Source organism: Daphnia pulicaria, chromosome 5 (genome assembly GCF_021234035.1).
Source record: "Daphnia pulicaria isolate SC F1-1A chromosome 5, SC_F0-13Bv2, whole genome shotgun sequence".
Taxonomy (NCBI): Eukaryota; Metazoa; Arthropoda; class Branchiopoda; order Diplostraca; family Daphniidae; genus Daphnia; species Daphnia pulicaria.
In genome coordinates, this window is record NC_060917.1 from 3,147,626 (window position 1) to 3,170,346 (window position 22,721).

General features: G+C 42.2%; 1 protein-coding gene across 4 annotated transcripts; it reads right to left on the reverse strand.

Moving 5' to 3' along the window:
• Positions 1-1,815: 1,815 nt before the first annotated feature.
• On the reverse strand, positions 1,816-18,070 carry LOC124341067 (protein phosphatase PP2A 55 kDa regulatory subunit-like). 4 transcript variants are annotated; one of them, XM_046793976.1, is made up of 7 exons: positions 16,829-18,070; positions 9,908-9,994; positions 5,454-5,519; positions 5,274-5,371; positions 4,917-5,195; positions 4,476-4,818; positions 1,816-4,017 (listed from the first exon to the last, which is right to left on the reverse strand). In XM_046793976.1, the coding sequence occupies exons 1-7, from the start codon at positions 16,857-16,859 to the stop codon at positions 3,479-3,481; spliced, it is 1,443 nt and encodes a 480-aa protein (XP_046649932.1). In that variant the 5' UTR covers positions 16,860-18,070; the 3' UTR covers positions 1,816-3,478. The 4 variants fall into 4 exon arrangements, with proteins under 4 accessions (XP_046649932.1, XP_046649933.1, XP_046649934.1 ...); XM_046793977.1 differs by having other exon boundaries at positions 9,908-10,039; XM_046793978.1 differs by having other exon boundaries at positions 9,908-10,001; positions 16,829-18,069.
• Between the last annotated feature and the right edge of the window lie 4,651 nt (positions 18,071-22,721).

Here is a 22,721-nt window from a genome sequence, read left to right on the forward strand (position 1 = left end):
ATGGCTGTGTAACGTCGTCATTCGATCCACTTATTTCTATAGGTTAACTTAAACAAATCTAGAGGGGGATTTTAACAGAAATGAAAGTGGAAAGGAAATCTGGCTCACGAGTTATTTTAAAAAGTCTCTTATTTTAAGCAACCGAAAGCAAATTCGGCATTTGTCCTTGTCCTCCATGTTAGTCAAAGTAGTTTTGTCATGGGGGGTTCTAATGTCTAACTCCTTCAACACAAAACTCGCATTTTTTTTTTCGACTTCCGTGCATGACTTGCTACTTATCATTTAGCATTGCTATTTCTCAGGAACGCTTTCTCCCATATGCAAAGGCTTTTAATCGTTTAAACGCTACAATTAGTTTACACTTTGACGTTCTTCGAGCTTGAAAAGGGAAGGAAGCGATCGTGATTACACTGCCTCTTGGTTTTCCCCGCAGAAACGGATTCAAAGCCTAACGGACGATAAACGCATCACGTGATGGCTGCGTGCCTGTTCAACAGACAGCCTCAGCACTCCATTATTGCTCGCGGGCTTCACGAATAATATTCAAACGAACGTTTCGTGGAAACTCTGTGTTGATGTTTAGATAGTCGCACGTCTTTTGAATTTGTCTACGTGCATGGTTTGCATTCTAATGAGAAGCTCTAAGGTATTGCTCGCCTCCGTAATAGCGCAGTACGATCTTATTGCATCGTCCCATTTCTCATCTTCTGAACAACGAGTTGCTATCCTAGTGATTTCTCTGAAGAGCACACGACTATACAACGTTACCAACACACAGACGCATTTAATAATACAAGCGAGCCTCTTAATGAGGGCCCTGCTGCCATAGAGCTTTCTTCTTCTTCCCAACTTACGTAGTTCGTCTTATTCTCTTCTAGCTCGATGCCTTTGGGCCGTCAGCGAATGACGTCATGCCAATCCGGGGAGTTTGTTTCTCCTTCCCATTGCACAATCAGCTATTCTCAGCCGGATGCCTTACAATGATGTTCCTTTATGTCTTCCCTTCTTCTTATGGCATTGACTGAAATTCGCACCCTTTTAGGTATACGTGTCTTATTGTGTGTTACTCAAATGAGTTCAGGGCTTAAAGTAAAATTGATGTTACCTTAATCAAGTCAAAAAGTCCTCTAAACCGGGTTGGATTCCTTGTCCTCCTTAAAAACTGACCCACTACAATAAGACCATGGTCGCATAGCAAGTCAAGCAAAGGAGAGAGTTCTAAATGTGAAAATTAAAAAAGGTCGCGAATTAAATAAAAAGCGATAAAAAGTAGTTTCAACATACCAATTACCTCTGAAATTCCTCTCATTAAATGTGACTTTGTAATTTTGTAAGACTCTTTGGAAATAGCCAAATGGACTCCAACAAAATTAGAGATAAACCGAAAACCTTGAAATCAATGTTCGGAAAATTGAATACACAACAGTTGATTTCTTATTTTAATGGAGCCCAATATTTCAAACATTGTCAAGTCACACCCCCTCCAAAGAAACAAAGCAAATTTTTATGGCTTTTTATCCTTCTGCCAAACTGGTTATAACCTATACGAGGTTACATCCGCGTTTGTAAGCCAATATTCCAAATGGAGAATATCGATTTCGAGTTCAGACACCTAATCAACCATGAACAAGTTGGTGATTTCAATTTCTCGCCAACACATTTTTAACAATCGCAATTTCGTAATACTGGACCTTTTAACTGAAGACCATCCAACAGCAGAAACAATATCCAGGTGAAAGCAAACGTACCCAATGAACCCTGGCCCTTGCTGTAGTGTAGGTTTAGTAGGCAGGCAAGAGCACGAGTAACACCCGATCATAAAAGGTCAGTGTATTGTTCCACATGCTACCAAAAAAAGACACATCTGTACAACGTACAACGTGGCCGACTTCACACGTATGAGAGGAAGAAGGGGAAGAAGTGAAAAGAAGAAAATCATTTCATCAACGCAAGATTGGATTTCAAGTGAATCTAAATATCGAAAAAATTACAATAAAGAAATGGATTGGGGGCCATTTCTAGAAAATAATAATGAAGAAATTGGAAAAATAAGACGAAGAGGGGGTGAAGGGGAAATTACACGAGGGCATGTCGGTGTAACACCGCGGGGAGATGGCGAAAGGTTAAGTGCCGGTGTGTGGTAGAGAAAAAAAAAGGTGATGGATACATTTTTGTCTGATGGAGGGAACTGAATTTCAATATCGGAAAATGACGTGATTTGTTGTTCCAGTTATGAACGTTCTCTCGAATCCAGCTCTTTAAAAGAAGAACCTTGAACGATGTTTCGGACAGTCCCTCCAATCACACAAAGAGGTTGGAAGGAGTGTAGAAGAAAACACGGTAAAAGGGATGCACTGAAGCAAAATTTCTTGGCATGACAGTCGAGCACAATTAGCATTCGCCACTCTCTTTTTGTTTTGATATCTTTCTTTTTTTTCCTCGTGAAATTAATATCTTGGCTCCTCTTTCTCCTTTAGCAAATTCCAATTTCCATCTCCCATTTCCCAACACGTAACCACCGCACGCTGAAGACAAAAAAAAAAAGAAGTCTCTTGAGCTGACTAGGCTTTAAATGGACGCCTCGTGGGAAGAATCAAATCTCGTGCATCAGGGCGGGAATTGAACCATTTGTAGCCTTTTTGATCACATCTATTCACGATCTCTCACATTCGCTTTAAACCTCACTCTCGATATAAACTCTTCGGGGAAGACGATGATGTCCTACGACGAAAGAAACTGTCAGATCTGCGTGGTAGATTGCTCGACTATAGCGACTCGAGCAAGGAGCAAAAATGGCCGAGAGCTGGGAGGGGGCAAGAGAGACGGAATTCTAGGCCAATGGAGGGAGGCAAAATAAATAAATAAAACATTTTGACACGCTGCAAGAAAAAAAGATAAAGAAAAATTGGGACCATTGACATAGTTTGACCGTCGGTCAGTCAGGTTTTTCAGGGGCCGTGGAGAACATTCATAGACGGACGCTATCGCAGCGTTTCAAGACGAAGTGGAAGAAGAAGAGCCTTAGAAGTTATTTAAGACGGGAAAGGTGTATAGTCGCTATAGTCAGCCGTTTCCATTTTTGTTCCGACACGAAATTTAAAAAAAAAAAAAGGAAAAAAAAAAACAAACAAAAAGAAAGACATGACGAGGGCAAAGTCGTCCAATGGCAAAAGATGAACGATTTGGCTGTGTTGCTTTACAGTATTCTTTTGCTGCTGGCACGACTGCGCCATCAATCATCGAACACAAAATGAAGAATTGTCATTCGGAAGCGTTTCTCAGGCAACAAACAAGACGAGCCAACTCCTCTCTTTGTTTTCAAATTATTACTTGTTATTTTGTTTGTTTTTGTTGTTTGTTTTTTTTTTTGTTTTTGTTCTTTCAATTTAGTTTTTTTTTTTTTTTTTTAAGTCTCGTTTTTAATAATCTCTGAACACTTCCGGCTGGACTCTTTCCTCCTTCTTTCCCCCGTAATTCTTCAAAACTTGTCTTGGAATATGAACAGGTTGTTGGTGGCCGCGACGGCAATGATGTTCTCAGTCGGGTGCCAGGCCGTGTGGAGAATTTTCTTGTTGAAATCCAGACTGTCGACACTGACCTCATCCTTTTTTCGTTTGCCTCCCGAGCAAATCTTCTTGGCTTTGAGTGTCGTCTTGGGCCGGGCAATTTCTCTCGAAGCCTCCAATGTGACATCGCGTTTGGAAGTACGGTCAAACATGCGAAAGAAATTGTTATACGACCCCGTCAAAACGGCTTGGTCGTTATTGCCCCAGCAACACTCGAACTTATCAAAGATGCAATCGTTCTCGTAGAGTGAGCAGAGTTTGGAACGGAGGTACTCGTGCACTGGATATGTCTCAATCGGTTTCGTCTCCATGTGCAAGTCCCACACTTTAACACTAAGATAATCTCGAGATAGCATGTAACGGCCAGAGCGGGAGAACTTCACATCGGAAATGCTAGAAATAATTTCAGAGAAGAAACTGCGGTTGGCTGGGTCTTCCGCCTCTTCAAACACTAAATATTTAGAAAAAAAGAAATAACATAAATACAAATGAAATTTTAACTTTAAAAGACAAATAAAGACTAGTACGACCACCTGTAAATACAAAGTTGTTAAAAATTTATGACCACACAGAGCTCTCGAAAAAATAATAAAATTTCCTAGATTGGGTCGTTTCAGCATTCCCAATCTTTATAACTTTTGAAGTCAAGCTTCCCAAGATCCCATAAAAGACATACGGCTGGCTAGACTTTGAGATCACTTGAAATGCCGCCCAACTAATCTGTCAAAGTAACGTTATGGACCAAAATGCTTCGGTTCGAAATCTCTCCTTCATCCCCGATAAGATATATTAATGAATTTAATCTCAAGTCCGGTAGAGCAGGGTCCTGACCCGCCTTCACATTGTAACCCACAAAATTGTACACCTTAAACCTAATTAACTAAAGGATAATAAACAAGAGTGCATTACGTTTAGCGTGTCTGTCGCACAAAGCGGCCATCCTCATGTCACAGAGTCTGATGAGGCCCTTGCTGGAGCTGTACACAAAATGGTTGCAGTCGGTCGGATGGAATTCGGCAGCCGTGATGACTTCAGTCAGCTCTTCCATGTTGGCCGGCTTTATGTCGACTATGTTGAAACTCTGATCCGTGATATCTAGATGCCACAGATTGATACGCAAATCGTCAGCAGATAAATACGTTTCGGCATCTGAGTTGACGGAGATCGAATTGATGTGATACGTGTGTGCGTTCGCATAGATGCGACGTGGTGATGCTTCAACCATTAGTTCCATTGGCTTTAACACTGGAACCTAGTGATGGGAAGAGAAAAGTTGAATTTCAGAACTTTCTCAAAGAAAACTTCTTTCCAGCTTAAGTCAATTTATATAAAATTGTGAGTGAATCTTACCCTTAGTCCTGTTAGAACTCCCCTGTCCTTCATTTCACCTGCCTCATCTTTCAGATTGTAACCTTCTGCTCTCTTGTCTCGTTCAGATACTTTCCAGAGTTTGATTGTCTTGTCATTGGTTGAAAGGAGAAAATGAGCTGGGTTCTTCCGTCTTAGCCACCTGATTTTGTTGATCTTTTCTTCAATTTCCAATGACTTGAGGTAATCAAACTCAGGTTCATGACTCTGGAAAGTACTGTAGACATTGTACTCTCCTCGTTTAGGTACTGATGTTTTCGACTGCAATGGACCACAAGGAGTATTAGACAAAGGTATACTTGATGAAACAATTAAATGAAATTGTCATGTCAAACTCACCACTGGATCTCTCTGAAAGATGACAACCCGTCCACCCTTATCACCAGTGGCCAGCAAATCCCCATCATGATTGAATTCGACACAGGAAATGATGTCAGCTGAAAATTCAGATACAGCAATATGGCATTATCAGTCAAGAAAGCATTCTACATGGAATAGCACAGAAATGCTGTTTTTTACCTTCTGTGATTTCATCATCTAGTGTGCCTTTAACTTGAGAGAAGCACCACTGAATTTCGCCATTAGCTGTAAAAGAAGTCAACAAGACGGTTGTCAGTGATAAATTACGCCTCAACACGTATTTCAAAACGGAAGTAAACCAGTGTTATCTAGACATATCCGTTAACACGGAAGCAGTTTTGCATCAGTGGTAATGAGTGAAATACAACCAAAAAAAAAACACGAAAAAGTTTCGGGTGAAATTCTTTTCCAACTTTTTTGTACCTGCCATTTCATCCACCTCACCCCTCTCACTGGAATCACAAAATTCTTCGTCCTCCAGATTTGATAGTAATTAGCCGTCAAGAGCTAAACACAACTGGATGAAAACGGATAACTTCGAGAGGGAATAAACAAATTTTCTCTAAAATTCCAGTGTCGTCCAATGGCGGGCGCCCGATTTATTCCAAAAAAGAGTAACACGGTGCAGCATTGCCAGATGACTAGTAAGCTCTGCCCTTTCTATCCGAGTAACACCGTGAACCTCACTGCGCCAAATATCAACAATCCCTCCTTTTTTTTCCCTTTTCTCTTTTTTTAGTGTAGTAGCAGCGTATCGAGCGCTAGTAATTACTTGGCGGCGAGTTGGAGCGAAACTTTATTTTTTCTCTCGAAGCGCGTAGTTTAAATAAATTAAGAAAAGAAAAATGACACGTCCAAATAAACAGCAATATCAAAGTTGTGATTCTCATTTGGAGATTGTGGTACTTCCTGTTGCCACTATGATTGCGCCTGCGTCTCATTAAAATAAAAAAAAATAACGACAACGATTGCGTGTATACGTACACGCTAGATATTTAAATGTATTCTTTCGCGGAAACATTTTCTTGCCGAGTCTTAACCGGCATCCGCAGTAGAGCGGAAAAACTGAAGAGGCTCATCGAATAAAGACGATGATGAGGCTCATGAAAATTGTTGAAAAAGAAAAAAGAAGACGATATTCATGTCTGATTGTGTTTAACGAGCTGTAGCGAACACACACACAAAACGAGGCTCAGCTCTAGATATTATTACACAATGGGACTATATTTTTCGTCCGTCAATCTAACAGACTTGTGTGGATGACGTCCATCGGAACTGCGCCACAAGTATATGTGCTCAAATGCCGCTTGATTCATACATGTACATATGCTCTACTAGTACATCACAAAAGAAAAAAGCGTTATAGTAGTAGGTAGCTATACCGTCAGGAGGCCCTTTTTCTCCGGCTGGCGGAATAATTTGATGACTGCTGTCGTCCAGAGCCGATCCATCCAATTTTCCTCTAACGTGTAATCTCTATACATAACGTCTGACTGTTCATTGACGAGTCGTCGGACAACCGGCGAGACGAATATAAAGAAACGACAGCACTAAATGTGCCTGGACAATTTCTAAAAGGCTCCCGATCCCGAGAGGAAGAAGATAAAACGAGTTGGTTTGAAGAGAAAAAAACTAAACAGAAATGCTGGGAATTCCTGGTTTTAAAAAAGCGGAAAGAAAAGGTAGATAGAAGAAAAATCTCGCAATTCAAAAAAATAGATTTCAAACAGGATAAAAGAGTATAAGTTTATAGACTTCTGACCTAAAGTTGTGATATAATATTGCCGAGAGCTTGCCTCTTCAGAAAACTGTCTGTCCGTCAGCGCAAACGAGAACTGGGCATCATGATTACACGACGAAGAGAGCGCGCACTCAATCGATAGACGTAACTGCGTTTGACGTCGGGACCCCCCTCCCTTCCACGTCGCTTTTTTTTTATTTTTTTCCCGCGGTGAAAGAAAAAACGAAAACAAGATACGACTTGTTGAACGGTACCCCGCCCACACACACACACACATGACTTTCATCCGCCACCCCGACATACGTTCGTCGCATTTTCGAAGTCGACACTTATGGAGGGTGGAAAGTTTGTTTCGGCACGTTCAACCAATAAAACAGAGATGTAAATCATTCCTCTCTCTCACTGGCTGGCTGTGTGTCCTTGGGAATAAGGCGGATGACAATAAAACATGGATCTAGTCTACCAGGAGCCATTATTTTAAAAATGGAGTCGAAGTCGGGAGAGACTAACACCTCCTGGTAATGAAAGAAGATCCTGGGAAAATACACATCTCGCTAACAGAATAGAAATAATATCGATCACTCGCGCTCTTCGCACGGCAGGTATCGATCGGACAGAGAGTGCGCTCAAGCGCTCTCTCTCTCGCTCTCTTTCTCCATCAACATCGTGTGTGTCCTTTTTATTCTTTTCTCTTTTTCAGATCTAGTATTTTTCTGATGTGCGCTGTGTAGTATAGTATAGAGCTACTCGATGACTCAATATATTGAGACGTGTAGACTGTATAACTGTGCTAGTGTGTTAGTTGTCGGCCTCTCCAATAACTCGGGTGAAATGTGCCAAAAGAGCCCAGAGGAAAATGAGAGAAAGGAAAAAGTATAGAGAAGAATGAGAGCACTATATCTCTATAGTGAGTGCGTGGAAAAAATAAAGAGCGTTGTCGTGTAAGACGGCCGAGAACATGACAAGCGCATCAAACTTGCGGCTAGTCAATAAAAATGTGCCGCCAGCAGTGCCTTTTTTGTGTGTACCGGATAATACGATTGATCGGGAAAAGCCGCTAGAGAGGAAAGAAGGAAATCGTGGTCAGCCGTTGTTGGAATCTGCGTTCAAACTATGCGGGAAATGATCCAATCGTCGCTCTCCACCCACATCTACATATACAAAATGCGTCTCACTCATTTCTGGAACGTCTACACAGAGAGAGAAAAGGAAACTGCGGAAAATATCTAGTCGATTTCACTCTGGTTTAGTTTTTTATCTTTGCGTGTGACTTTCTTTCGCTTGGCAATTGGATTTTTACGAAATTCGCTTTGTCATCGTCGGCCGTCTCAGACACGGAGATACGCGATTTGGAATGCAAGGTTTTCCTTTTTTTCTTTTCCAGTGAAGTTGTTAAAAGGCAAACAGACGAGAGAGAGAGGGAGATAATGGCCGCCGTGAAAGACGATATCTTATAAGCGAAAGAGAGCAGAGAGCGTGAGAATTTTTAATCAGGTCCCCGTCCTCCCCATTTACGGCTTGGGAATATCTTATGGAATGGGGGGACTATATGTACGTACAATAATACATTCAGACGGGCTCTCTGTTGAGTGTATAGTCGATCCGTCCGTGCCAGAGTAAATACACAATAATAGGCCTACACATATTAGATGTAGTCTACCAACAACTGCCAAGCTATATAGATCGGCACACAACACATGAACCACCGAAATCAATAAAGATATGTGAGCACTGGTGGGGGACTCTCTGCGCTATAAACATCGAAATAAAAAACCGGATTCCTCGTTTCGAACCGGGCAGACAGGAAATATATATCTACTATATATAATAACAAACAAATAATATATATAACAAAGAATAATGACCAAACATGGAAGAATCGAATCAATCCCCAAATGAAATTCGATTGTCCTGATGTCTGCGTGTCTGGCTGGCGCTGGCCATTGCGTGTCCTGCGGTTTGAATTTTTCTGTTTTTTTCCCCTACGGGGACAAACACGGCTCCTTGGCTCCTGGTTCTCGTCCAGCAGGATATAAAGACAGCAGGTTAGATGCAGAGAGCTTATACTATATTAGGAATCCAATCCCGCTTGCTGGCCAGAGCCAACGACGGTACGGAGATGTATGCCACCACCCGTGACTGCCTACATACCAGCAGTAGATAGATTCCCACAAACTGAATAATACAAGACATATACGTGTACTGTACAGCTGGCCAGCACGGTCGACCTCCTTGTGATGGGGGGAAATGTCATCGCCATGGCGCTTCACTCTCCCAAACAATTAGATTTGCCAGGGCTGCCGACGCCGAACCGGTGCTGTGTATAGACGCTGGGCATAGCAGCCGACGTGAACGCAAAACGGAAATGGGTGGGAGGAATAGGACATGGCGAAAGGAGACACCGCACGTAATACATTGGTGGTTAATAAAACGGTGCGCGTGTGTGTGTGTGTGATCGATCTATACGGCCATAGCTTTAAATAATGTACACACAAGACAGTTACGCTGCGTGACGGTGTGGATCCCGACGGTTGTCATTCTTCCCGCATTCATTAAATTATGACCCGTCCTTTACGGTCGAGAACTACTATGAAAGGAAAATGGTGAACTGACTTTTTGCTATGGGATGCGCTTAAATGTTAGCGTGATATTACAAGAACTGCGGGAGTGAATGTATACTAGCTATTCTATGATCAGTCGTCGTATATGCATACAGGTGCTGGAGCTGCTGCTGCCGACGATTAGCATAATGTGTTTTTAATTCGGTTGGCGTATGATGGAGACCCCCAAAAATTATTAGCTACGGCGAAAGGCTCTATAATTATTAATTAAGAAAATGGGGGGGGGGGGGTCATTAAAATAATTGTTTCACCTGGTTTTTTGCTGTTTCCAACGGCCGTGTTCAGCATGGAGCCCAAGCGGGTGAGGCTGGACTGGCGGATCATCAATGGCTTGAATGCTGGATGCTCCATATTAGAAGATTAAACATTAAGTGAGGTTCTCTCTATATTACACAAAGAAGAATGGCACAGCACACACACAAAATAGAATAATACAAAACTACTTTAGACACCAGCAGTGCAAAGTGCTCCGTTGATATGATTTCTTTTTTTCAAAGAACCACAAAAGTTAACAAACTATTAAAAAAAAAACAGAAATAAATCTTTTGGTATTAGTTTTAACTTTTAAGGAGAGAATAAGCGTATAGATAAAACTAGTGTGGCGGGGGTTCAAGTTTCGGTAAGTGTGAGGAAAGGGAAGTAAAGGTAGAAAAACATGAAACATGTAACGGGCAACGAAAAGGATGTGCTGATAAGTTTCAGTTCGATAGGATATATACTACGCGCCGCAGAGCATTTTTATAAAAAGAATAAACCCCAAAGAAAAAATAGGGAAGATAAAAAAGCAACCAACCCCTGGCTCTCTCTTACGTCATTGTGTGTAGAGGAGAAGCTTACAACAGCCGAGTCTATATGGCCCCAATGTGTACTTTGTGTTCGGTACCGGTTTAAGGCTTTGAGTGCTTTAGCTAATAGATTAAACAACGCGGGCTCCTAATGGCCGCACAGCAGCAGTAGTAGGCGGTGGGGCCTCAAATGAAGATTATGTATACGGCACAGAATACCAAGAAGTTGCTGCTGCTGGGCCTGGAAAATCCCAGCCGAAAAATTCAAACAGTTTTCCCTTGAAAGAAATCGATGAATGAAAACTGCTTCCAGGAGGCATATATACTATAAAAGATTGCAACCAGCTAGGAGACACGGAGCGACGAGAGAGAGAGCTATACACGTATGACCTTTGAAGCCAATGCGCCAACCAGCCAAGGATCGATGCCAAGACTCGACTTGTGTGCTGTCGGCCAGGTGGACAGCACAGAACAGCAGCGGAACGACAATCTCCGCACTTTTAATAGTTGATGCTGTAAAGTTCGTTTCCTGCCCGTGCATCTTAATACCGGCACAATATCTCAATTGATTACAAATTATTCCGCCCTTGTTGGGTTATTCATGCCAGCGCACTTATCGGACTCTTGTCTGTACCTCTCTCTCTCTCCCGGGTTGGCTATTATTCGGCATTCTTTTATTTTTAAATTAAATTCTCGGCACCTTTTCTTTCATTTCCGTTCACTTTTAGACTTTTCATTTTTGTCCGATCGTTCGGCCATTTTTCTTTTTCTTCACGGCCGGGATCGATCGCCCCTTTTCTTTCCCAATGGACACACCACCGACTGCGTCTCTACGGAACTTTTTTTTGGGTTGTTGCTCCTGCGATTTTCTATATGAAGGAACTCAAAAGTTAAAGTTAAACTCATTTAGGAGCCACCCTTTATAGGAGGCGCAGGTTCGATAAAATTCTTTCCCGCTATTTTCTTGTCTAAGCGTTCGCGGAGAGATCAAAGCCCGAGACGAGAGTTGGACGGAGTTGGATCAGGTCCCAGTCATCATTTGCAGACTAGCCGTGAGGATCTAACAAAAGACGTTGATGGTGACAGCTGAGTGACACCAGCCCAACCACTCGAATGAGACAATTGGATCAGAGAAGCGATCAACCACCAAGATCTCAACTATATATACTCAATGACAGAGAGAGGAAGGATCGCTTCACGGGGGAGGATCTCGCTTGTTTGGGTTGGCAACGACCCATAATACATATATATATATAGAGAGGTGCAAAATCGTTTCAGTCAAGAGACATATATCCATCGGCCGATCAATATTTACTATAGACACACACACTGAGTGGAGGCCAGGCCGGCAATCAACCTCGGGTAAATCCTGTATATCATATCTCGCCAGGAAAGGATATATCGCGCTCCTCTTGTCAAGGTGGGCAAGATAATAAGTAACCTCGGTTGTCTTGGTGAGTACATGCAGGCGAAAAAACAGCATTTACTAGATGAACGGCAAAAGCGAAAGAGGATATACTACTACTACCCGGATACTATATACAGCAGCTCCAACCCGGAGGAATATGGAAGGAAGGAAGACAAAACGCAAATAAGACTTTCTATACTCCGGAGCTGGTACACATTGGGAGATGAAGAGATCATCAAATTGAGGCAAATAACGGAGACTTCCTCGATGATGAACGAGAGACAGGATCGAAATGAAACCCTCCCCTCGGAAAATCTAACAAGGCTTTTCTCCCGATAGATAGACTTTCTATCGATATAAGACATCCATCTCTTCCATCTTTCAATCATCTTTTCCTATCTTCCTATTGTGTATCGTTCCATTTTTTTTTTGTTTGCCATCGTTGCTATAGTGGAGAGGGGGGGGGAAGAACCTCTTCGGCTCAATTTTATTTCTCGAATAAATCAGAGATCGATACGTTCGAGATTACGTGTTTCGCCCATCAATCGAAAACTGCCAATCTGAATGAAAGGTCATCATCCTCGTCCTCTTGATGTGTGTATAGTGTTGACTGCTGTTCTCTCTCTTGCCGGAAGGGGGAGGAGGTGAATCGGGACGACAATACTACGTCATTCCACTCTAGCTGCGTCAATAATGGTTGAAAAAGAAGTTGACGTTCGTCTGAAACGCATTAGCTATCAAGTTTCTTTGCCCCATTATTCGTCTCCCTGTCCCACTTGGATGCTCACGACTTGGATTCTTCCGTGTAAACACTATAGTGTACATACGTACTTCTCTCTCTCGTTGTCTAGCGTCGCATGTTACGACTTGTGAGCCCCGTGTTTAGATGCGGAAAAAAACTGAAATTCAAAATCTTCCACCGAAAAAAACCCAAACGACATCCATTTCAAAATGACGTTATTTGTTCTGCTGCCTGATTATTTTGAGCCGTCAGTATAATAATAATCTGTCGAAAGTAAGAAGTTTAAGTCATCGGACTCTACTCAAAAAGAAATGACAAATGGCAAACACACTCCTCAGCCAAGTGCCCAAGTTGTCAATAAAAAGAAACCGAACTCTCGGCACACTGTTGACTCGCTGTTGACAATTTCGGATGACGTTCTTCTTTTCCTCAGACTCCAAGTGGATTGTCCCGTTGTGGAGAGCCACCGTCGCGGCAGAATAAGAGAGAGATCTTCAAACAAGGTGCAGACTTCCACAAGAGTGGAAGAAGAAAATCAAATCAAATCAAATAAAGAGAGAGTTGCTGAGGTTTCATTTTTGTAAAGCCGCGCCCTGCTACGGTCTCGAAAACTTTTACAAGCGGGGGGCAATAGTCTAAATAAGATGAAAAGACAAATAAAAGAGAAATGAGGTGATCCATCATCCTCTCTCTTATTTCTCTCTCTCTCTGTCGCAAAGAAATTGATTTCTTTGGCTACTCTCTCTCGCAGAACTTGTCTAAACAAACACTTACACAATAACCGATAGTATATATATCTAAGAATATACAAGTTCCGCCGTATAGATTTTGTTTCCCGGCGTAGTTACGACTTTGTCTGTGTGTATTATAGTATATACTACGTCGCTGCTCTGTATTATATAAGTTGTTGCGCTGCTGCCGTTCTTTCTATTTCCTAGACGTCGAAAATTGAGACAAAGTTTTTCGTTCGTTTACTGTAGGTATATATATTTCCCTTTTATTTTGGTTTCCGCTTCGATGGTTTCGGCTTAGCGCACCGGGATGCGCATACCTAATAGTTTAAGGAAGGCTTCTCCCGAAGTTCACTCAATATGTCAGTCACTTTCATTTTGATATGGGCACGTTCAATATTTCTATATTGCTGTGTGTGGTTGTTATGGTTATGTGTGTTCCTGTGCTGTGACTTGAATTCATGTTTGATTTGATTGGATCCCCCCTCCCCATTTCTTTTCTTTTTTCGGCGAGCTCCGGATCTGACGTTGTCACGAACGATCGAGTTATTTTGAAATAAAACTATTCGCATTTCAATACCTATACTACATGTGTGTGCCATTTTATTTTGTTGTTGTTTGCTCGTTCGGAATTGTGCGATTGAATTCACGATGCAATACAAAGACTTTACGTCTATAAGCTCCTGTCTTTTATTTTTGGAGCATTTCGATTCAGTCTTTTTCTCTGCTGAGAACTTTTGTTTCACTTTGGCTGTCTGCTCGCATTGATTGCGACATTCGTGACAACAGGTTTCTATATCGCTCCCTTTCAGATTTTCTTTTTATTCCAACTTGAATTTCAATTGATTAAAATTCGGCGATTGACGCAATTCGAAACTACCGCCAAAACAGACAAACACATTTTTTGTTTTTTTTTAAGTGGGTCATCCTTTGCGTAATCAAAGTGTCGAGGTTAATATGGCCATAAAATAAAAAGTTAGCTTCTTTATCAAACGGTCTAGGCAAGCCATATAAAGATATACTAGGCTTGCATAATCATTGGTTGCAGGCCAAGTGTGTTATGCACAGAGATGTTTGCCGTGACACTTGTCAAGTCACTAGATAGGGCGGCAATATATTAAAAAAAAAGCTCGAGTTGTCAAACGCAAAAACGTCTCGATCGTATAATATAAAAGAAAATTGAAATAAAAAAAGGAAAGATTGAATAAAAAGAGTCGACTGACCAAAATTTTACACAATATTTGCCTAGCGGACATTTAATCTGACGGGTCTTAAATTCTATGCCGTTAGCCGCTCGTAAAATGTTTCCACTCGATAGGACAAAAGGTCGACTAATCCATACATGTAGATTCCCTCCAGATAATAAAGTCGTCATTATTGTACAACAGGCTTCCTTATATATTCTTTCCTTCTCCTTTAGGCTTTGTGTGTGTGGATCCTCGACGACGTGAAGGAAAGATAATAAGGACAAGTAGGACACGGAGAATATGGCAAAGGGGCTTCTTCACCTCTTCGGTTCTTTTCCCTGTTAATAGTTTGGCACACACATGACATCATTAGATTTCTTCTTCTTTTTCAATTGGCTTCCCATCAGAAAAGTCACAGGTTTCGGTCTGCATTGAGTTGATTTGATCATGCATTTTCTACCTGACGGACTACTATATCGTTATTCAGCAGTCGACCCTTTCAGATATAATACCGCAAGGCTCTATGTGCTGCTGGATGGTGATCACATTATCGAGCCGTCCTTATAATGCAATAACGGGTCTTTTGTTTCAACTTTGACGAAGTTAACAAGGAGCGGCGATGCACGTAATAACAATAAATACCGCAGGGAAATTGAATTGCATCCACGACGACAGAAAATGGGCACCAGCTCAAACCCCATGTATAGTAGAGAAAGAATAGTAATAGATTCTGATATGATATAGGAAAAAAAGGGCCAGTCGAGTCCAGGACGAGAGAGAGAAAGGGGTTCCCGCGCAACTATTACTAGTATTACAAACGAGGTCTAGATTAATAACGGGAAAACTTTTTCTTATCACGTCCCAACGTATAATGCAATATAGCAGTATCACCTGGAAACCGAAACCCCCAAAAAACAAAAAAAACAACTCTCTCTCTTATTCATTCAAATGTCGAGACGAAAATTTGGATAACAAGAATAAAAAAAACACGAAGAAAAAGAAGGGGGATTGCATGTCGTTCATTCTCTCTCTCTCTCCCGAAAAAGGCAAAAAGAAAAACACAAATTCTTGTTGTTGTTGTTGCCTTTATTTCTCTCTTTCCCCTATGGCTCTGTACAACAGCGTGACTGTCTCTCACGCTCCCTTATGTGAGTCGCTTGAATCTATACTTTTATACTTCTTTGCTTAGATGTGCGCTGGTTGGAAAAGACAGTTCAAAGTCCCGCGTGATACGGCGACACGGAACGCTCACGCGGTTCAACCGTTTCTCTTTTTTGTTATTTCCAAATTTGTTTGTTTTTTATTTATTTGTGTCCTTTTTTTCTTTTTTGATTTCATCATTGAAAATCCAAAACGAAATAAAAACAATGGTTCGAGCGCGCCCGGTGTGTCTGTATATGTGAGACGAGAAGAAGAAGTTTCAACTTTAAGTGGAACGAGGAGAACTGGATGCCTTTTCTTTCGGTCGTGATTGCTGCGCTCGGCTGAGTCTGCCGGCGCGTGCGCTCGTTTTCTTTTAAAATTATTATTATGAAGGCGATGAAGAAACAATTGTAACGTGAATCCAACAGCTTGAAACGGAAAAAAAAGCCAAGCCAATAATAAAAAAAAGGGGCGCTGCTGCTGCGCCAATCGAATTGGAAATGATTTTCGTTCAACTTTTCCAGGGAATAAGCGACGACAGACAGACAGACTCAAACAGAAGAAGAAGAAAACAACACAAAGCGCTGAGAGAGAGAAAAACAGCTGGGCCCGGCCTGTTGTTGTCGTCGAAGAAAGACGCAGAGTATAGCTGCTGCTGTGCTAGTGCTATATACACGAGAGCTGAAACGGCACCACCTTTTGTCCGGCAGCATCGTCTCGAACGGACAAGCGTGTGTGTCAACAAAATGCGCATTAGCGTTTACACGAAGCCTCGAATAACGGAAATGACGGCACACGCCGAATATCTAATAACTGCCGTGTGTGTGTGTGCATGACGGCAATAAGAGAACCTTTGCTTGAGAGTGTTTTTTGTTGTTGTTTCTTTTCGCCTGAATCAGAGTTTAATTAGCTAATTGCCTTCATCGTCTAGATGATTACGAATGTCTAGCGCCGGGGGAGGCCGGAATTAGTAGAGAGAAAGGGGAAGTATAGTAGGTAGAGACGGCCACTCAAGCGGATAATAGCCGTTAGGGGTGGGGTGGGGGGGGGGAGGGAAGTTATGTGCATAACCGATATATGTACTACACCATTGACAAAACAAAAGAAAGGGAAAACTTAGAAACATTAAGAAATAAAAAAGGAAAAAGAAAAAAATGAAATCGTGTCGGCCATTACCTCTCGTCTGTGATGTAAGAAACGTAGTCATAAAAATCCCAGCCGAAATTCGATTAGGAAAATGTCGCCGAGGCGAGACGGTGGAGTAACTTTATTTTTTATTTTTCTTGTCCACTAGAGATTGTCACAAGGAGATGATGTAAGTGCGTGAATGAAACAACTCGCGCACTACGCACACGGGAGAGAAAAAATTCGTTTGATTTTTGGGCAGTTGCGACGAGCGTCAAACTGTCGTCGGCGACGGCGTCTGGTGATTAAAAACGACAGCCACACCGACCGATGATTAGGTCTGGTAAAGAAATAAGTGCTGTGCTGCTGCTGCTGCTGTGCGTGTATCCACACACTCGTCGATAAGAGGCGGACGCCCTTTTGATTTACGATGGCGGGCGAATCAACAGCCGCCGGTGGAAATATTCCAACCAATTCAAAAACAAAAACAGAAAATAATAATTTGTTTCGTGACGATTGCACGCGGGAGTTCGCCTTCACTTTGCGTCACTGTCGTTGAACGTCAACCGAGTGAACGGGAAAATATTAAATAAACTCAATCGGGAAGAACCCGAACAAACAACCAAAATAAAAAGAAAAAAAAGGAAAAGGTGAACGCGCTCGGCGGTCAGCAATGGATCGACTCCGGGAATGGGAATAACTTTGCATCGGCTACTGCTGTTGCTGGCGAGGTGGTGGTACTGATGGACGTGGCGATGGATTTGAGGTGGTGACAAATCCGCAGGAACGGGAGTAGCATGGCGTTGTCCAATAAGGAATAGATAAGGCAGGGGGCTATATCAAATGCCGAGCCCGGCGTGATGGGAATTTTGATCGAACGAAAGAAAAATATTTCTCCGGTGAAAACGACTTCCTCCTTCTCTCCTTTCAAGTCTCTCTCTCCTTCCTCCCTCCCTCCCGGGCACGGGTGTCTAATGATAACGATCCGTATAACCCCGGATTTCGGTCGACGCAACACCGGATGAACTTGAGATTATCACGTCTGATGATGATGATGATGATGATGAACGACGCGTGATATGACTAAAGAGCTATAGAACGGACGACGAGGGTCTCTTCTTCTTCGTGAAAAGAGGTTGTTGTTTTGAATTTGAATAAGGAAAGAAGGGGGGGGGGCGGGCGGGCGGGAGAAACAAAAACAACGAACGGCAGCTTGTTATTTTGTTTTGTTGTTTGAAGTAGGGCGCGCGGGACACGCAGATAGAACAAAGCTTGTCTTGATGCCCGACCGGGACCAACTGTTGGAAAATGGGCAAGTTGGACGACCAAACACGGCGGAGCGCCCACCCGCGGACTCGGGCGGCGACGGCGCGCGGTGCGCGGGCTCACGACACGACGACGCCAGCGCACTCTGCCAGCCCACGGCACCAACCAAATCAAACCAACGAAAGGTTGGACTGGGCTGGCAAGGGTGGGGTTAGTTACCGATATAAAAGACTGTCTAAACGTATACGGTGTATGCACATTTCGGCGAATGAAAATCGACATTGAATGAAGAAAAGAATAAAAAGAAAGGGCCAACTTTGATAGAAATTTGGGGAAAAGTTGCGCTTATTCCATTAGCGTACGCTATATGTATAAGCGCTAAGCAAATTGAATAATGAATCAAAGACATGGCCAAGTCTAGACGCAGGATTGTACCGCGGTCTAAAGGAATAAAGTGGATCGGCAGAGAGCTGGAAGAGAAAGAAAGGAAAAACACGGGGCCCAACTTCTTTGAATCTAAATAAAGGGAAAAAAAAAAAAGTAAATTGGATCGCACAGGTGAATCTCATCGTAAATGCTGGGCGGAGCCAAAAAGGAGGGCCCGAATGGTAAAAGGAAATGAACGTTTGGCATGGCCACACCACTTTCGGCACAGCAGCAGTAGCGAATAAAACCCCCCTGGCCGTTTCCCGAGCAACCAAAAGGCAAACGACGTCATCGCAATGTCACATCAGCTGAATCACAAAATAGAAATGTGTGTGATGTCGCCGAGCGCTTCTTTTTTATTATCGTCATCATCAAGGTTCTTCTTCTTTTTTCTAGTCTATCCTTTTATCGGGCGCATTCTGACGTCATTGGCCGACTCAACAACAGGGGCCCAACATCATTGATTGTGTTTATTATTATAAACAGTAGCAGGGCAAACGAAGAAGAAGAAGTTTAAACGACGGAAAAAGTTTGCAACGGGAAAAAAATATTTATTTGATTTTGCAATCGCCCGACGGTTTGGTGCTATCAACATCTTATCACAGCGAGAGAACTTGTTGACTTCTTTTTTTTCTTTTGCTCTCCGTCCAAACAACTGAACTCTGCGATTCTGTCGTCGGTATATATTTTTTGTTTTGTTTTTCCTACTCCAAGACGACGAAGTTTGGGGAAGCTGGCCGACATCACCCGACCGTCGAGATGGAGATCAAACTCCGCCATCTCACATCAACGTCTGTGTGTCTGTGTACAGTAAACACACCACCCACACAATCAATGTGTGTACACTATGTTTGGCGAGTCCGCCAAACGGGAATAGTACGGACAACAAAAGAAGGAGGAGTTTGAATCGAAGGAGCTCAGTTGAGTCATGTGGGACGACTCTCTTACAGTCTTATACTTACTCTTGGACGGATCGATCATTTCTGGGTCACCAAACAGAAACTTTAAGGATATAAATACATACGCGCGCGTGTCCACTCTGTTTGGAGGCACACTATAAATCCCCTCCCCCGAGCTGCGAGGGATTGACTGTTACGTCATCATCCTTTATTCCCATTGATCCAAATGGAAAAGGAGAAATGACCCTTTTTCCATTCGAGTGGGAGATGAGTGTGCACCTCGAACTGATCTTGGATTACCTTTTTTAAAAAATACCTTTTCTGGATTCTTCTCCCTGCTATCGTCAAGAATTTGTTGTTCGGGACGATCCTGCTGCCATTGGCGCTCGCCAGATGGCACGATCGTTCCGGGAATCCTCAGAAATTCGCTCCCATTTTTTCTGTGTGCTCTTAGCCGTCCCTCTTCGACTCGTTTTGTTATTGCGCAACGGGAAACACCAATTTTTGAACAAGAACCAATGGCGAAAATCCTCGTCGGTTAATTCCATTGATAATGAATGGCTCGGGTCGATGCGCTAGATTGAAAATCACGTCATCTAATAACGAACAATTTCCAAGAGCGCAGAAACAGAGTGAGGGGGTAACCTGTTCAGCGTAATTGGTTGCTGAAACTGAAGTTCCTCTTTTATTTCCTTCTTCTTTCCATTTGATAATCGTCTTCTCCCCGTCCCTTTTCGAAGCTGCAGGAGCGAAAACTGGCAACGACACACATGCTGCGCTGCTACACACTCGGGTGAATGAGCGAATGTAATCATCCGAGTCGCGTCTTCAACTAATGAGCCACTCGACGCTGCTTTTGTGCTTGCTTGTTTCTCTCTGCATTTCTTTTGGTGTGAATATGCTGCTGCTGGGTGTATAGGTGGGAAGAAGAAGAAGCCTTGTTAACTGTTATGTACTTTGTGTGTGTGTGTGTGCTGTTATTATTCGTCGTTATGCTCGACCAGCTTTCAAATAGACAAAGCGGTTGCCTGGCGATGACGATGGAATATCTCTCAAAGCACCAGGCAAGTCCTCGCCAGTGATGATCCAATCTATAATCAAATAACGTGCCGTACGGTACGTTGTATGCAGCACACACAAAAAAAGAAATGGTTTGGAAGCTGAACGCGGGAGACACACATGCTGGGTTGCCTCGTCCCCGCTGTTAAATCGTTTCGTACCCGTTGACTCCAATCATCAGATATACAGTACCCACCAAACTATTAGGTACACCCCCCTATTTTCAATGCATTCTTATGGCACTACGTGTCCTAGAAAAAATGCAATAACTCTTGAACCGCTTGGGCTAGATTTTTTTCCTTTTGGCCCTGAGTAGATCTAATGATGATCTACATTTTTTCTACACATGAAATTGTCGTAGGATTAACCCCCACGGCGCTACGGTATCGTTCAGTTTATTAGGTACACCCGTTTTCCCCCCCATATGCGCCGTGTTAAATACGGCGTTTTCCAAAATTTACAAAAAATACTAAAAATCAAGCTAAAATCTTTTTCTTTGTGCCAAAAGATGCAGAATTCTTCACTCTATACGAATATAAAGAATAATTTACAATCAAACCAACTCAGAGAACCCTCCCCTATACCTCAAAGTTTTCCACTTCAAAATTTGTACTTTTTTCAACAAACTTGCACTTTCGCCAGCAGAGGGCGCCCAATTTCGCCAAATTTTGAAGTGGAAAACTTTGAGGTATAGGGGAGGGTTCTCTGAGTTGGTTTGATTGTAAATTATTCTTTATATTCGTATAGAGTGAAGAATTCTGCATCTTTTGGCACAAAGAAAAAGATTTTAGCTTGATTTTTAGTATTTTTTGTAAATTTTGGAAAACGCCGTATTTAACACGGCGCATATGGGGGGAAAACGGGTGTACCTAATAAACTGAACGATACCGTAGCGCCGTGGGGGTTAATCCTACGACAACTTCATGTGTAGAAAAAATGTAGATCATCATTAGATCTACTCAGGGCCAAAAGGAAAAAAATCTAGCCCAAGCGGTTCAAGAGTTATTGCATTTTTTCTAGGACACGTAGTGCCATAAGAATGCATTGAAAATAGGGGGGTGTACCTAATAGTTTGGTGGGTACTGTACGCTACAACGCCGGACCCCATACAAATAATTCACCAACACTCTGCGTATAACATACGAAGCCTTATATTCCCTGGAAATAATATTTCATTTGCTGTGCAATGTTGTATTTTCATGAAAATTATTTTGTTTTCCTACAACGTCAAACTATTACACAGTCCACTTGGCCTCTTTTTATTTCCCCCCCCCTTTCTCTCTTTTCTTTATATATATATGACCCCCGTCGGCTATTGCCTAGTAAGACTCGTGTGTTTGTATATACAGTCAGGTGCGCAAGGTGGAACCTGATTCGATCAAACAGGGAGAACCGGTCGTTGGCTTGTGTGGGGAACCTGATGTTCAACAACGTGATTCGATCAGAACCGAGAGAGAGAAAGAACCAAATGAAATAAAACTTGAAGACAGTCGACCCAGAGAGAGAAAGAGAGAGAGTCCCGGTGGGGACTTGACAAACAAGAATTTTATGAGCCAAGAATAATAAAGAGCCATCGATTATTCTTTTTCTTTTTTGTGTCTGTCTGTTTTTGGTTATGTTATTTTGCATCGGATATATTATGTTGTTGAGGCCATATCCTGCTGGTAATACCAGCATGTGTAGATAGACATTTGGGATATCGAATTCTGGGCTGCCCAGCTGCTACTGCTGCCGCACGGGCCATGTACAGTATGTGTGACAACCGACACAGCCAACTAGAGTGTTTTTACTATACTTATTGGGTTTTTTTTTTTTTTTTTTGTCGATCGTGGAAAATACCAATAACAATAACTGGAAAGGAATTGACGAGGAATAAATCCATCAAGATAATGGAGCCATCTGACTCTCTCTCTCTCGTCTATTGCGGGAGCAAAAGGAGATGTAAAATATATATATAAGGAGCATTGCCCAAATTGAAATTTTCTTTTTTTTTCCTTCAAAAGTGTGCAGTTTTATTTGAAATATAACGTTCGTGAATGGCCTCTTCGACGTGAGTTTTCTTTCAAAAAAGATAAAATGATAAGAAACAATGCCAACAGACGAACAAATAAATCAATGTTATACAACTAATATGCTATAACTTTTTTAGGTAAATAAGAATATGTCGATGCTATGTCCTTATACATCATATAGAACGCTATACAGCTTTTACATTTACTTATGTACCGGTAATAAGCTTGGTTGGATATATTTTTGATAAATTATAAACCACACATTTAGATTTTATTTTAGTT